At 57.0% G+C, this 15,316-nt stretch overlaps 1 protein-coding gene across 1 annotated transcript; it reads right to left on the bottom strand.

The window, feature by feature from the left end:
* Nucleotides 1-232: 232 nt before the first annotated feature.
* SETDB1 (SET domain bifurcated histone lysine methyltransferase 1) lies at nucleotides 233-15,038 on the bottom strand. Its single transcript, XM_071732497.1, is given in 14 exon segments — nucleotides 233-693; nucleotides 696-835; nucleotides 1,732-1,875; nucleotides 6,070-6,208; nucleotides 6,884-7,013; nucleotides 7,659-7,849; nucleotides 7,959-8,032; nucleotides 8,833-9,034; nucleotides 9,249-9,416; nucleotides 9,785-9,884; nucleotides 9,981-10,018; nucleotides 10,103-10,275; nucleotides 13,339-13,553; nucleotides 14,958-15,038. Coding segments are annotated over 13 exon segments (2,172 nt in total). The 5' UTR covers nucleotides 13,551-13,553; nucleotides 14,958-15,038.
* Between the last annotated feature and the right edge of the window lie 278 nt (nucleotides 15,039-15,316).

The raw sequence follows: 15,316 nt of genomic DNA, 5'->3' as shown, positions 1-15,316 counted from the left end.
GCCAACGGTTGGACTTGATCTTAAAGATCTTTTCCAACCAGATGTGAGAAGAAATCCCATCTTTTCTTTTTTCTAACTCTGGTGGCAGTTGGCTCCCAGTCAACCCAACGCTCTGGAAGGTCTTTTCCACCCCGGATGATCCCATCATCTTTCTGGACCCGCTGAACCCAAACCCCCGACCCAGCAGATCCGCGTGGCCGGAAACCCCTCTCCCCCCAGCCCCAGGAGCCACCTACTTGTCTCTGCAGCCATCCTTGCAGTCACAGCCCACCAGGAACTCAGAGCTGGTGTTGATGTAGACCCCCTTGCCGGGGATCCTCTCCTTGCTGTAGGCCACCTGGGGCGGGGGGGTGTTGTCAATCTCGTTGACGCAGGAGAGGGGAACGTCCTCCCTGCCCTTGGTGATGTCGGCGATGTAGTAGAAGGGTTTGCAGGGCTGGAACTTGCGGTCCACCAGGACGTAGGGGTCCAAACAGAACATTTCCAGGAAGAGGAAGTCGCAGTCTGTCTCGAAGAGGTACCTCTCGATCTCCTGCATGCTCCTCAGGGACAGCCCACAGGGGGTTTTGTAGAGCACGTGGAAACCCATCTTGCGGTTGACCCGGCGCCGCGCCGTCATCCGGCGGAAGTCGTAGAGGAGGGGGATGAGCAGGGGGTTCTTGCTCCGGTACTGGTCCCGGGCAACGGGCCGACCCGGGACAGGCAGGTGGAGCTGCAGACGTGGGGGAGGTAGAAAAGCTTCTCCTGGGGGGCACGGTACGAGGGCTCCGCGGGCACCCGGTCCAGCATCCCGTGGAACGGCGGCGCGGCGGGGGTGGTGCCGCCGGGTTGGGTGCTGGGGGGGGGGGAGAGGGGAAAAGTGAGGGGGAAAAAAGAGGGGGGGGGAGAGGGGAAGAGTGAGGGGGAAAAAAGAGTGAGGGGGAAAAAAGATGGGGGGGAGAGAGGGGAAGAGTGAGGGGGAAAAAAGAGGGGGGGGGGAGAGGGGAAGAGTGAGGGGGAAAAAAGAGTGAGGGGGAAAAAAGATGGGGGGGGGAGAGGGGAAGAGTGAGGGGGAAAAAAGAGTGAGGGGGAAAAAAGATGGGGGGGGGAGAGGGGAAGAGTGAGGGGAAAAAAGAGTGAGGGGGAAAAAAAGAGTGAGGGGGAAAAAAGATGGTGGGGGGGAGAGGGGAAGAGTGAGGGGGAAAAAAGAGTGAGGGGAAAAAAGATGAGGGGGGGAGAGGGGAAGAGTGAGGGGGAAAAAGATGGGGGGGGGAGAGGGGAAGAGTGAGGGGGAAAAAAGAGGGGGGGGGAGAGGGGAAGAGTGAGGGGGAAAAAGATGGGGGGGTTCTCCAGAGGACAAAAATAAACCCGCCCCTCGCCCCCCCAAAAATCAGGTGTGGAGGAGGCAGAGGGGAGGGGGAGGTTAGGAGGAGCTGCTGGGGGGTGAGGGGAAGAGAAGCCCCAGGAAGGTTCTAGAAATGGGACTTTGGTATGAAAAAAGGAGGGTGAGAGGCTTGGGGGCCAAGGTCCCCCTGGGGTGAGGTCTGGTCAGAGAACCTCCAAGCTCAAGGCAACAAAAAAATGTTAACCAAGAGCTGTCTGGGAAGGAGCTCGAGGTTGGGGTTGACCTCTGAGGGGTCCCCTCAGCCCACCACAAAACAACCCCCCACCCCACCACAAAAAAAAACCCAAATCCTCCCCAAACCCACCCCAAATCCATCAGGGAGCTGGGGGGGGGGGGGCTTTGCTCACCGCTGGGGTCCTTCCTGCTGGGGGGGGTCAGTGAGGATGGGGGGGGAGGGGGAGGACTGCCCAGAGCCCACCGAGCTGGGACGGAAGGAAGTGCTCTTCTTGGCCACTTGTTTCCTGCTCTGGGCTAGTTGGTTGTCAGGGCTCCTGTGGGAGAGAAGGAGGGAGGTGATTTGCAGGAACCCTCAGCTTGAGAGACACCAAAAAGGTCCCAAAACACAGGGCTGGGGTTGGAGGCACAGAGGGGCAACCACAACAGCCCCCCCTGCAGCAGCACTGCCCCCCCCCAAGAGACCCCAAGCAGGTTTTGTCCTGGGAAGTGTGAAAATCACCACATTTCTGCCAATTTGTGAGCTCCCCCCCCCCCCCCTCAGCAGGACTCAGCCACCTTCTGCTGTGGGAGGGAGGCACTGAGGGGAGGGTGTCCAAGGCCTCTGTTTTGGGCAGGGGGGGCAAAGCAGGAGGTGAGGAACCCCCCCCAGCAGAAGGAGGAGGAGGAGGAGGAGGAGGAGGAGGAGGAGGAGGAGGAGGAGGAGGAGGAGGAGGAGGAGGAGGAGGAGGAGGAGGAGGAGGAGGAGGAGGAGGAGGAGGAGGAGGAGGAGGAGGAGGAGGAGGAGGAGGAGGAGGAGGAGGAGGAGGAGGAGGAGGAGGAGGAGGAGGAGGAGGAGGAGGAGGAGGAAAAAGGAGGAAAAGGAGGAAAAGGAGGAAAAGGAGGAGGAGGAGGAGGAGGAGGAGGAGGAGGAGGAAAAGGAGGAGGAGGAGGAAAAGGAGGAGGAGGAGGAGGAGGAAAAGGAGGAGGAGGAGGAAAAGGAGGAGGAGGAGGAGGAAAAGGAGGAAAAGGAGGAGGAGGAGGAGGAGGAAAAGGAGGAAAAGGAGGAAAAGGAGGAGGAGGAGGAGGAGGAAAAGGAGGAAAAGGAGGAGGAGGAGGAGGAAAAGGAGGAAAAGGAGGAAAAGGAGGAGGAGGAGGAGGAGGAAAAGGAGGAAAAGGAGGAAAAGGAGGAAAAGGAGGAAAAGGAGGAAAAGGAGGAAAAGGAGGAGGAAAAGGAGAAAAGGAGGAAAAGGAGGAGGAAAAGGAGGAGGAGGAGGAGGAGGAAAAGGAGGAGGAGGAGGAGGAGGAAAGGAGGAGGAGGAGGAGGAGGAAAAGGAGGAGGAGGAGGAGGAGGAAAAGGAGGAGGAGGAGGAGGAAAAGGAGGAGGAAAAGGAGGAAAAGGAGGAGGAAAAGGAGGAAAAGGAGGAGGAAAAGGAGGAAAAGGAGGAGGAAAAGGAGGAAAAGGAGGAGGAAAAGGAGGAGGAAAAGGAGGAGGAAAAGGAGGAGGAAAAGGAGGAGGAGGAGGAGGAGGAGGAGGAGGAAAAGGAGGAGGAAAAGGAGGAGGAAAAGGAGGAGGAAAAGGAGGAGGAAAAGGAGGAGGAAAGGAGGAGGAAAAGGAGGAGGAAAAGGAGGAGGAGGAGGAAAAGGAGGAGGAAAAGGAGGAGGAAAAGGAGGAGGAAAAGGAGGAGGAAAAGGCGGAGGAGGAAAAGGAGGAAAAGGAGGAGGAGGAGGAGGAGGAGGAGGAGGAGGAGGAAAAGGAGGAGGAGGAGGAGGAAAAGGAGGAGGAGGAGGAGGAAAAGGAGGAGGAAAAGGAGGAGGAAAAGGAGGAGGAGGAGGAGGAGGAGTAGAAGGGAGGAGGAAAAGGAGGAGGAAAAGGAGGAGGAAAAGGAGGAGGAAAAGGAGGAGGAAAAGGAGGAGGAAAGGAGGAGGAGGAGGAAAAGGAGGAGGAAAAGAGGAGGAAAAGGAGGAGAAAAGGAGGAGGAAAAGGAGGAGGAAAAGGAGGAAAAGGAGGAGGAAAAGGAGGAAAAGGAGGAAAAGGAGGAGGAGGAAAAGGAGGAAAGGAGGAAAAGGAGGGAAAAGGAGGAAAAGGAGGAAAAGGAGGAGGAGGAAAAGGAGGAAAAGGAGGAAAAGGAGGAAAAGGAGGAAAAGGAGGAGGAAAAGGAGGAGGAAAAGGAGGAAAAGGAGGAAAGGAGGAAAAGGAGGAGGAGGAGGAAAAGGAGGAGGAGGAGGAGGAGGAAAGGAAGAGGAGGAGGAGGAGGAAAAGGAAGAGGAGGAGGAGGGAAAAGAAGGAGGAGGAGGAGGAGGAGGAGAAAGGAAAGAGGAAAGGAGGAAAAGGAGGAAAAGGAGGAAAAGGAGGAAGAGGAAGAGGAGGAGGAGGAGGAGGAGGAGGAGGAGGAGGAGGAAAAGGAGGAAGAGGAAGAGGAAGGAGGAGGAGGCCCCAAACTTCTCCCTGTGTAAAGTGTCAGCAAGGTGCAAACACCTTGCAAGAGAAAACCTTCCCCTGCAGGTAAAAATCCCTGGCAGGGCAGGAGAACTTGAAAGGGAAACCAGAGAGGGAGAAAGGCAGCACCTTCCTCCCAGTAAAGAGAAAACCAAGCTGAAGGAACCTTTCTCCCACTTTTTAATCATCTCCCAGCACAGTGGGTTGAAGGCAGAGCTATCAGCAGGAGCTGGGTGGATTTACAACCCAGATCCCCTGGAGCAGTTTGGGCAGGGTCTGTGTTAGAGAGAGAGCACCAGGTCCTAAAGTCAAAACCTCTGTGGGGAAAAGAGATAAATCAGCATAAAAAAAAAAAAATAAAAGTGTTTCTGGCAAGCCCTGCAAGGAGTGGGGAAAGGCCAAAGGCAAGAGTGAGCAGGAGGGCTTCTTCCTGCAGTTCTGCTCCCTCCTCTTCAGGGCACATCCCTCCTGTGCCCTCAGCACCTCTGGGTGCCTGGTTTGGGCTCTTCTGGGCTCAGAGGGAGCCTGAGCTGCTCTGGGTTGGGCTCAGAGGGAACCTGAGCTGCTCTGGGTTGGGCTCAGAGGGAACCTGGGCTGCTCTGGGTTGGGCTCAGAGGGAACCTGAGCAGCTCTGGGTTGGGCTCAGAGGGAACCTGGGCTGCTCTGGGTTGGGCTCAGAGGGAACCTGGGCTGCTCTGGGTTGGGCTCAGAGGGAACCTGAGCAGCTCTGGGTTGGGCTCAGAGGGAACCTGGGCTGCTCTGGGTTGGGCTCAGAGGGAGCCTGAGCAGCTCTGGGTTGGGCTCAGAGGGAACCTGAGCAGCTCTGGGTTGGGCTCAGAGGGAACCTGGGCTGCTCTGGGTTGGGCTCAGAGGGAACCTGGGCTGCTCTGGGTTGGGCTCAGAGGGAACCTGAGCAGCTCTGGGTTGGGCTCAGAGGGAGCCTGAGCTGCTCTGGGTTGGGCTCAGAGGGAGCCTGAGCAGCTCTGGGTTGGGCTCAGAGGGAACCTGAGCAGCTCTGGGTTGGGCTCAGAGGGAACCTGAGCAGCTCTGGGTTGGGCTCAGAGGGAACCTGAGCAGCTCTGGGTTGGGCTCAGAGGGAACCTGGGCTGCTCTGGGTTGGGCTCAGAGGGAACCTGGGCTGCTTGGCTGCTTTCCTGAGGCCAGAGCAAACCCTCAGCCTCTCTTCTTGGTGGTGGCAGAGCTGAGGAAGGAGGCTGTGAGGGCTCCCATGCTCAGGTCTTGGTGGGAATGGCACAGGAGGAGCATTTCCAAGTTATCCCCCACCCCCCCAACATCCAGGGGGGGAGGTCCTATTGCACTGGGATTTGGGAGAGAAACCCCCTCCTCAGGTTGGGGGTCTCTGCTGGGCTCAGAGGAGAGGCTGAGGTGCTGCAGGGGCTCCTGGCAGCTGGGAGATCTCCTCCCTGTGCTGCAGGGCACAGGGACAGCAGCAGAAGTGCTGGCAGGGGGTGGGGAACCCACAGTGGTGAGAGAAATGAACAGGGGTGGCACCTCTGTCCCTTGAGAAAGGCTCCAATTCTTCCCCCAGCACAGGCTGGGGGAATCCAAACCATTCCTTTCACCACTTGGCTGAGCTCTTCCTCCCTCCAAGCCTCCTCCAGCACTGGCTGCTGCCTCTGGGAAGGTCCCTCTGGAGCCCCTGGCAGCAGGAGGCAGGGGGGGGACTTGGCTGTGGCTGAGTTTTGGGGGGTTTGGTCTCCAGGACCACCCATTGATCCCGAGTTCTGAGCCAGGAGGAGGTCAGTCCAAGTGGATCCAGTGACACGAGGGAGCAATCCAGATTTTTTGGGGGGAAGAGAAGGAGCAAAATCTTCTGGAAACAGATCAGGGGTGAAGCTTTAGCCCTGAGGGCTGCTGTGCTGCTGCCTCTCAGCTCTCCCACCCCCAGCTGCTCCTCCTGCAGCTTTCAGCTCATCATTTCCCCCAGAAGCTTGACACAAACCAAGCTGTGTAACCAAAAACCAAGGAGGAAACCACCTGAGGACTCCCCAGCACGGCGAGGGAGCTGCCTGGAAGAGCTGGAAAGGAAAGGAGGAGGTGGTGGGAGCAGGGAATTGGCTCAAATACTCACTCCATCTCAGCAGGCTGTGGAGAAGCAGCTCGAGGAGGCAGTGAGGCTGCTTGCAGCTGCTCCAGGGCCTTGTACTGGGTGCCAGCACCCGTTAAATCCTGCGTGTACTGGACCACGGGGCCTTTGCTGCGGACAGCTCCTGGCAGGGGAGGGCAAAAAGCAAAGTTTCAGCAAGAAAAACCTCTCCCAGCAGCTCAGAATTTCTTGCAGGAGCCCCCAGGTGTTGCTTTGATTCCTTGAAAAAAGCCTCAAGGGGAAAGGTCTCGACCACTGACCCAAATTCCTTGTGGCAGCCCCAAAATGGCGACCGAGTTCCTGAGAAGGTGAAGCCTTGGCAAGAAAAAGTCTCAGCCATAAATTTGTTGGAGTGGCCACAAAATATTGGTTTAGTTCCCCCCCCAAAAAAAGGAAATCATCAACAAAAGGCTCAGCCAGCAGCCTAAATCTGTTGGAGTGGCCCCAAAATATTGATTTAGCTCCCCCAACACAAGCAACTCATCACCAGAAGTCTCCACCATCAACCCAAGTTTGTTGGAGTGGCCACCAAATGTTGGTTTGATTCCCCAGGGCAATCAGAACAGAGGCACTGGGAGTCACAACCAGTCCCCTTGATGGATTCTGGCCACTCCCCACACCTGCACTCTGCTTTTGGGGCATTTTTTTTGATGCCAGATGAACCAAAAAAAAAAAAAAATCAATCTCCGTTCTCCGCCTCCGGTTCTGCTTCGGAAAAAAAAAAAATAACCCCAAACAAAAAACCCCAAATCTCCCCAAACTTGAAGCCATCCCTCAGATGCTTCAAGGTGCCACCCACCAACGTTGGGACGAGTCCTGGTTTGTCCACTTTGCTTCTTTTCCTGGGTGGAAGCTGTGGAGGTTTTCATGCTGAACATGGGCTCCAGGCGCGTGGAGCCGCGGTAAATCCACTCGCAGCGTTTGTCATCCTGCAGGCAAGGAGAAGGTGGCACTGGCAGCACCCCTGGAGGTCCCGTGGGGGTTATTTGGTTTTTTTAGGGGGGAACTGGGTGTTTTTCCAGGCAGCAGAACCCAAAGGCAAGGAGGGAAAGCGTTGCTTTAAAGGTTCTTGAAAAAAAAAACAAAAAACCAAAAAAAATCACAGAGAGAGGGAAGGCGGAACAACCCAAAGCCACCTCCAAGCTGGGAAAAGTCCCAATTTTCAAGACCCCAAACCTCCAATTTAACTCTGTCCTCAGGCTGAGAGCCAAGGAGGTGCTGCTGGAGAAAGCAAACTCCCTCAGGAGCTGAACCAACTCCTCTGCACAACCCCAGGCTGCTCCAGGCCAGGGAGGTTTTGTTTGCGAGCGCAGCCCCGGGGTTACCTGACAGGAGGGGAGCCAAGGCTGTGTGGCTGCTCCCACACAGGATTCCAGCAGCCAGGATATCCCAGGAAATGGCAGCTCCTGCTGTTACTCTCCTGCTTCCCAACCCAGCACTTGTTTTTTGGGCTGAAGACAAAGCTTGGGGCTGACATGGGGGAAGGGGGACCCAACGCCAGCGAGGGAGTGGATGTGCCAGCCCCCTCCTCAACCCAACCGAAGCCTTTCCAGAAAAAGGGGGAAATGCTCTACCAGGAATAGGATTTTGACCAGGCTGCCATCCACTTCTTCCACTCTGGATTTCCACCAGGTGCCTTCCCACTCTGTTTTGATCAGCTGCCCACTCTTGAGCAGCACCATGGGCCTGTTGGGGTAGGCAGTGATGTACTCCTCGATGAAGTCGCGACAGGAAACGTCCTCGATGTCTTGCCAGGTTTTTTTCACTGCCCAGAAAAGGACAGATTGGGAAAAAACAAACACAAAAAGAAGAGAAAGACTCTCCAGAAAAGCCCCAGGCTTCCCTCCACCCAAGGCCAGGGCTGGGGGACTCACGTGGCCTGCAGACAGGGTACAGCTCCCACTCCTTGACGTAGGACGCGTAACCGTCGTCGAAGAAGATGAGGAACCTGGAGGAGAGGGAGGAAGAGCTGGGGGGAGGAGCTGGGGGGACAAAATGCAGCTCCCCTGCTCCTCCTGCCAGCCCCAAAGCCCCTGGGATCAGCTCTGGAGGATGAGGAGAAGCTGAAGGCTTCACTCCTGCCCCCAGACAAGGAGCTCTGCAGCTCTGCCACTTCCCCGCTGAGGCTCTGCCAGAGCCAAGAGAGGAAGAGGAGGAAAAGCAGCCCAAAAACTCCTCAATCCTGCCAGAAAAGGTGATTTTGGAGTTTTTGGGACAGAGAAGCAGAGGCTGCAGTCCAGGTGCAGTTATTAAAGGAGTTGTCAGACACTCTGGAAAGCAGGAGGGGGAAGATTTCCTCCTGAGCCTCAACCACAGAGTCTGCAGGGCCCTGCCCCCCGTGTTTATAGGAACCCAAAACCACCCCAGAGCTGCTCCTCCTTCTCCTGAAATGCTCTGGCAGTGCCCGTGGCCCCCCAGGGCTCCTCCTCCCCACGGGGGATCCCTGGAGTTGGGCAGGCACCCCCCAGCCTGACCATCTGGGTGAACTCCCAGAGTGATTTCTCCCTCCAGGAACAGGAGCAGCAAACTGGAAGCTCCACCCAGAGCTGGCAGAGAGCAAAGAGAGTGAAGAAAGAAGGTGCAGAGCAAGAACCTTCAGAGCCACATCCCCCACATCCCCCCCAGGCAAGAATTTATCTCCCAGAACAGAGAAATCAAACCTCTGCTGCTGGGTTTTTTTTTGTTTTTTTTTTTTTTTTCTAAAAAACGACCCAAAAAGGGAGGAGTAGAGGAGGAAAGGAGGGATACCTGTCTTTATTCTTGACATTTGGGGTTTCAGCCACGATGCCAGCATAAAGCCAGACCTGGTTCCCATCTTTGTACTTGGCCACCACCCTGCTGCCCACGCAGGGGTTCTCGGGTGAGGGGTGGAAATCGTAAGCGATGTGGTTGCCCGAGAGCAAACTCTTCCCTTTGTTATCAAACTTCACCTTGTACTTCTTGCCAGCCCCTGAGAAGACACAAAACCAAACCAAAACCAAACCCCAGAGGTTTCAGACCAGCCCCACACCCACTTCCCTCAACACTTTTTCACAGATTTTTTTTTTTTTTAACTCCTGAGGTAAAACGCGACCGACGCCTCCTCGGCTCCTCCCCTTGGGGGGGCCCCTGGGCTGCTCCTGCCCCTTGTACCCCTCCCCAAAATGATCCCAGGAGGGTCCTACCGACTGTCTGGATGGCAATCAGGGTGCCTTTGTGCCACGTTTTGGTTCTTTTCTTGCCCAGGATCCTCATGCCAACGCTCAGATCCCCGTCGGTGCTGAGGTCGCTCCCAGCGGCCGCCGGGCCGAGGGGTTGAGGGGTGCCGGGGGGTTCCTGAGGGCTCTGGGTCTCTGCCCAGGAGAGAAAAAAACCAGAAAATGGGGTTAAAAACTATCCAGAGCTTCCCTCTGTCCCTCTGCAGCTGGAAAAATAATCTGCAGATGTTTTTTTGGGGGGGCTTCTCTCAGCCAAAGTGCCTCAGGTTGGAGCGACCGACGAGCGAGGTTTCGACGGGGCTGAACCGTCCCGCTTGGAAAGGGCAAAAAAAAACCCAAAAAAACCCCAAAAACACCCCAAAAATTTGGAATTTATTTATCCGACAGGATCTGTCCAGGGAGATGGAGGGGGAGGGGAGACAGTTCTTTCCTTTTTCAGAAGGAAAACTTCAGAGGTTTGGAAGCAGGATGGGAAGCTGAGGGGAAGGGGAGAGCCCCCCCACCTTTCTGCACGGCCTGGGCTGTCATTTTCCTGTTCACAGCATCCATGAATTTCTGGACATCCTGGGCAGATTTCCTCATGGCAGCCATGGCTTCCCGCAGCTGCCAGGGGAGGGAAGAGAAAGCAAAGGTGAAAAAAACCCCTAAAAAACATGGCTTTTTGGGTTTTAAAAACTTGCAGCCGGGGGCCCGACTCACCAGGCTCTGATCCTTGGCGATGCGGGCGGAGTTGTCACCTGAGGTTTGAGGAGAAAAAAGAGGGATTTAATGAGTGGGAGAGGCTCAGATCTCCACAAGAAGCAGAAAAGGAGAGACTGAACTGTGCTTGGGGCCGGGGTCAACGCTCAGGACATCATCATCCTCCTCATCCAGGATCTCAATCACTTCCATGGGCTGAGCGGCCCCTTCCTCGTCCTCGGAGCTGCTTTCCCGGTACTGAAGGCCCAGTTTGGAGTAAAGATCCCTGACCAGCACCTCAAAGTTCTCAATTCCCCTGGGAAGAGGGAGGAAAAGCACAAGGAATGAGCTGCACATCCCAAAAAACCCCTGGAAGCACGAGGGAACCAACCCACTGCTGCTTCCCCCTCAGGGTGTGTGGGGGGGAAGCTCCTCCAGCCACAAGGGAAAGGTTTAAACTTCCTATTTTTGTGTTAAACCTCTTAAATTCCATTTTTTCACTTTTTTAATCATCCCCTGGGGCACTTGGCTGTTGGACAAAGCACCTTCCCAGCCCAGGATCTCAATCACTTCCATGGGCTGAGCTGAACCAACCCACTGCTGCTTCCCCCTCAGGGGGAAGGGGTGGCGGGGAAGCTCCTCCAGCCACAAGGGAAAGGTTTAAACTTCCCATTTTTGTGTTAAACCTCTTAAATTCCATTTTTTCACTTTTTAATCATCCCCTGGGGCACGGGGCTGTTGGACAAAGCACCTTCCCAGCCCAGGATCTCAATCACTTCCATGGGCTGAGCAGCCCCTTCCTCATCCTCAGAGCTGCTCTCCCGGTACTGAAGGCCCAGTTTGGAGTAAAGATCCCTGACCAGCACCTCAAAGTTCTCAATTCCCCTGGGAAGAGGGAGGAAAACCATAAAGAATGAGCTGCACATCCCAAAAAAACCCTGGAACCACGAGGAACCAACCCACTGCTGCTTCCCCCTCTGGGGGGGAGGCGACGGTGGTGGGGAAGCTCCTCCAGCCACAAAGGAAAGGTTTAAAGTGCCCATTTTTGTGTTAAACCTCTTAAATTCCATTTTTTCACTTTTTTAATCATCCCCCGGGGCAGGTGGCTGTTGGGCAAAGCACCTTCCCAGCCCAGGATCTCAATCACTTCCATGGGCTGAGCAGCCCCTTCCTCATCCTCAGAGCTGCTCTCCCGGTACTGAAGGCCCAGTTTGGAGTAAAGATCCCTGACCAGCACCTCAAAGTTCTCAATTCCCCTGGGAAGAGGGAGGAAAACCACAAGGAATGAGCTGCACATCCCAAAAAACCCCTGGAACCACGAGGAACCAACCCACTGCTGCTTCCCCCTCAGGGGGGGAGGCGACGGCGGTGGGGAAGCTCCTCCAGCCACAAGGGAAAGGTTTAAACTTCCCATTTTTGTGTTAAACCTCTTAAATTCCATTTTTTCACTTTTTTAATCATCCCCTGGGGCACTTGGCTGTTGGACAAAGCACCTTCCCAGCCCAGGATCTCAAACACTTCCATGGGCTGAGCGGCCCCTTCCTCGTCCTCGGAGCTGCTCTCCCGGTACTGAAGGCCCAGTTTGGAGTAAAGATCCCTGACCAGCACCTCAAAGTTCTCAATTCCCCTGGGAAGAGGGAGGAAAACCACAAGGAATGAGCTGCACATCCCAAAAAACCCCTGGAACCACGAGGAACCAACCCACTGCTGCTTCCCCCTCAGGGTGTGTGGGGGGGAAGCTCCTCCAGCCACAAGGGAAAGGTTTAAACTTCCCATTTTTGTGTTAAACCTCTTAAATTCCATCTTTTCACTTTTTTAATCATCCCCTGGGGCACTTGGCTGTTGGACAAAGCACCTTCCCAGCCCAGGATCTCAAACACTTCCATGGGCTGAGTGGCCCCCTCCTCATCCTCGGAGCTGCTCTCCCGGTACTGAAGGCCCAGTTTGGAGTAAAGATCCCTGACCAGCACCTCAAAGTTCTCAATTCCCCTGGGAAGAGGGAGGAAAACCACAAGGAATGAGCTGCACATCCCAAAAAACCCCTGGAACCACGAGGGAACCAACCCACTGCTGCTTCCCCCTCAGGGGGGGAGGCGACGGCGGTGGGGAAGCTCCTCCAGCCACAAGGGAAAGGTTTAAACTTCCCATTTTTGTGTTAAACCTCTTAAATTCCATTTTTTCACTTTTTTAATCATCCCCTGGGGCACGTGGCTGTTGGACAAAGCACCTTCCCAGCCCAGGATCTCAATCACTTCCATGGGCTGAGCAGCCCCTTCCTCGTCCTCGGAGCTGCTCTCCCGGTACTGAAGGCCCAGTTTGGAGTAAAGATCCCTGACCAGCACCTCAAAGTTCTCAATTCCCCTGGGAAGAGGGAGGAAAACCACAAGGAATGAGCTGCACATCCCAAAAAACCCCTGGAACCACGAGGAACCAACCCACTGCTGCTTCCCCCTCAGGGGAGGGGGTGGCGGGGAAGCTCCTCCAGCCACAAGGGAAAGGTTTAAAGTGCCCATTTTTGTGTTAAACCTCTTAAATTCCATTTTTTCACTTTTTTAATCATCCCCTGGGGCACGGGGCTGTTGGACAAAGCACCTTCCCAGCCCAGGATCTCAAACACTTCCATGGGCTGAGCAGCCCCTTCCTCGTCCTCGGAGCTGCTCTCCCGGTACTGAAGGCCCAGTTTGTACTGAAGGCCCAGTTTGGAGTAAAGATCCCTGACCAGCACCTCAAAGTTCTCAATTCCCCTGGGAAGAGGGAGGAAAACCACAAGGAATGAGCTGCACATCCCAAAAAACCCCTGGAACCACGAGGAACCAACCCACTGCTGCTTCCCCCTCAGGGGAGGGGGTGGCGGGGAAGCTCCTCCAGCCACAAGGGAAAGGTTTAAACTTCCCATTTTTGTGTTAAACCTCTTAAATTCCATTTTTTCACTTTTTAATCATCCCCTGGGGCACTTGGCTGTTGGACAAAGCACCTTCCCAGCCCAGGATCTCAATCACTTCCATGGGCTGAGCAGCCCCCTCCTCATCCTTGGAGCTGCTCTCCCGGTACTGAAGGCCCAGTTTGGAGTAAAGATCCCTGACCAGCACCTCAAAGTTCTCAATTCCCCTGGGAAGAGGGAGGAAAACCACAAGGAATGAGCTGCACATCCCAAAAAACCCCTGGAACCACGAGGGAACCAACCCACTGCTGCTTCCCCCTCAGGGTGTGTGGGGGGGAAGCTCCTCCAGCCACAAGGGAAAGGTTTAAACTTCCCTTTTTTATGTTAAACCTCTTAAATTCCATTTTTTCACTTTTTTAATCATCCCCCAGGGCACGTGGCTGTTGGACAAAGCACCTTCCCAGCCCAGGATGAGGTGGGGATTCTCAGCAAAGCCACCTGGAAGCATCCAGCACCAGGTTGTCCACTCGAGCCACCTCCTCCTCCTTCTGCCTCAGGCAGAGCTCCAGCTCCTCCAGCTGCTGCCTCCTCTGCTTCACACACTCAAACTTCTCCAGCTCCTTGTCAATCAGCTCCTGGAGCTCCTCCAGGGAGATTCCCAGCTCTTCCATCACTTCCTGCTGCAGCTCCTTCATCTCCTGGGAATCCATGGCCTGAGAGGGGAAAGGAGGAAAGGGAAAAGCACAAGGATCAATCCCAACCCCCTGAGGGTGCCTGGGGCTGGATGGGGAGGGGGCTGCAGACTCCTCCTCACCTCAAGCTGCCCCTTCACAACCCCCCCTGCCCCTCAAACCTCTCCTCACCTCAATCTCATCCTTCACAACCCCCTCCCCCTGCCCTTCAGACCCCTCCTCACCTCAGTCTCCCCCCTCACACCCCCCCTGCCCCCTCCCCCCACCCCACAGCCCCCTCTTTATCTCAATCTCCCCCCTCACACCCCCCCTGTGCCCTCCCACTGCCCCTCAAACCCCTCCTCACCTCAGTCTCCCCCTTCACACCCCCTCCCCCCTCCCCTCAGCCCCCTCCTCACCTCAGTCTCCCCCTTCACACCCCCCCTCCCCCTGCCCTTCAGACCCCTCCTCACCTCAAGCTGCCCCTTCACAACCCCCTCCCCCCACCCCACAGCCCCCTCCTCACCTCAAACTCCCCCTCACACCCCCTCCCCCTGTCCCTCAGACCCTTCCTCACCTCAATCTCCCCCCTCACACCCCCCCTGCCCCCTCCCCCGTCCCCTCAGACCCCTCCTTATCTCAATCTCCCCCCTCACACCCCCCTCCCCCTGCCCCTCAAACCCCTCCTCACCTCAATCTCCCCCTTCACAACCCCCTCCCCCCACCCCACAGCCCCCTCCTCACCTCAAACTCCCCCTCACACCCCCCTCCCCCCTCCCCTCAGACCCCTCCTCACCTCAGTCTCCCCCCTCACACCCCCCCTGCCCTCTCCCCCTGCCCCTCAGCCCCCTCCTTATCTCATTCTCCCCCTTCACACCCCCTCCCCCTGCCCCATAGCCCCCTCCTCACCTCAATCTCCCCCTTCACACCCCCCCTGCCCCCTCCCCTCAGCCCCCTCCTCACCTCAATCTCATCCTTCACAACCCCCTCCCCCCACCCCACAGCCCCCTCCTCACCTCAATCTCCCCCCTCACACTCCCCCTGCCCCCTCCCCCTGCCCCTCAGCCCCCTCCTCACCTCAATCTCGTCCTTCACAACCCCCTCCCCCTGCCCCACAGCCCCCTCCTCACCTCAGTCTCCCCCTTCACACCCCCCCTGCCCTCTCCCCCTGCCCCTCAGACCCCTCCTCACCTCAAGCTGCCCCCTCACACCCCCCTCCCCTCAGCTCCCTCCTCACCTCAGTCTCCCCCCTCACACCCCCCCTGCCCCCTCCCCTCAGCCCCCTCCTCACCTCAATCTGCCCCCCCCACCCCGCAGCCCCTCTGTGGCCCCTCTGATCCCCCCCCCGCTGCTCTCCCCCGATCCCCCCCGTGTCCCCCCGCCCCTCTCCCTCTCCCCGCACCCCACATCCCCCCGGTGTCCCCCCCCTCCCCCCTCCGCACTCACCGGGAGCCCCCGGGCCCGGAGCTGCCGCTGAGGAGAGGAGAAGCGGGTGGGGGCGGAGCCTCCGTACCGGAAGCTGTGTGACGTCACTTCCGGAGACGGACCCACTGGCCGACGGCCGCTTCCTTCTCACCGCCCCCCGCCCCGTAGGGCGCCCCCTACCGGTGGGCGGAGTTCCAGCCCCGCCCCTTCTTCTTTGCCCCGCCCTCTTCCCCCTGTTGCTCCGCCCCTTTCCAGTTTTGCCCCGCCCGTTCCCATTAGCCACGCCCTCTTCTCCTCCGCCCCGCCCCCTTTACCCTCGCTCGGGGGCGGGGCTCGGCCGCGCTCACCCTACCCTGCTGGCCAGCCTTGGCCACACCCCC

Source organism: Heliangelus exortis, unplaced genomic scaffold (assembly GCF_036169615.1).
Source record: "Heliangelus exortis unplaced genomic scaffold, bHelExo1.hap1 Scaffold_102, whole genome shotgun sequence".
NCBI lineage: Eukaryota > Metazoa > Chordata > Aves > Apodiformes > Trochilidae > Heliangelus > Heliangelus exortis.
This window is presented reverse-complemented; position numbering and strand designations above follow the sequence as displayed.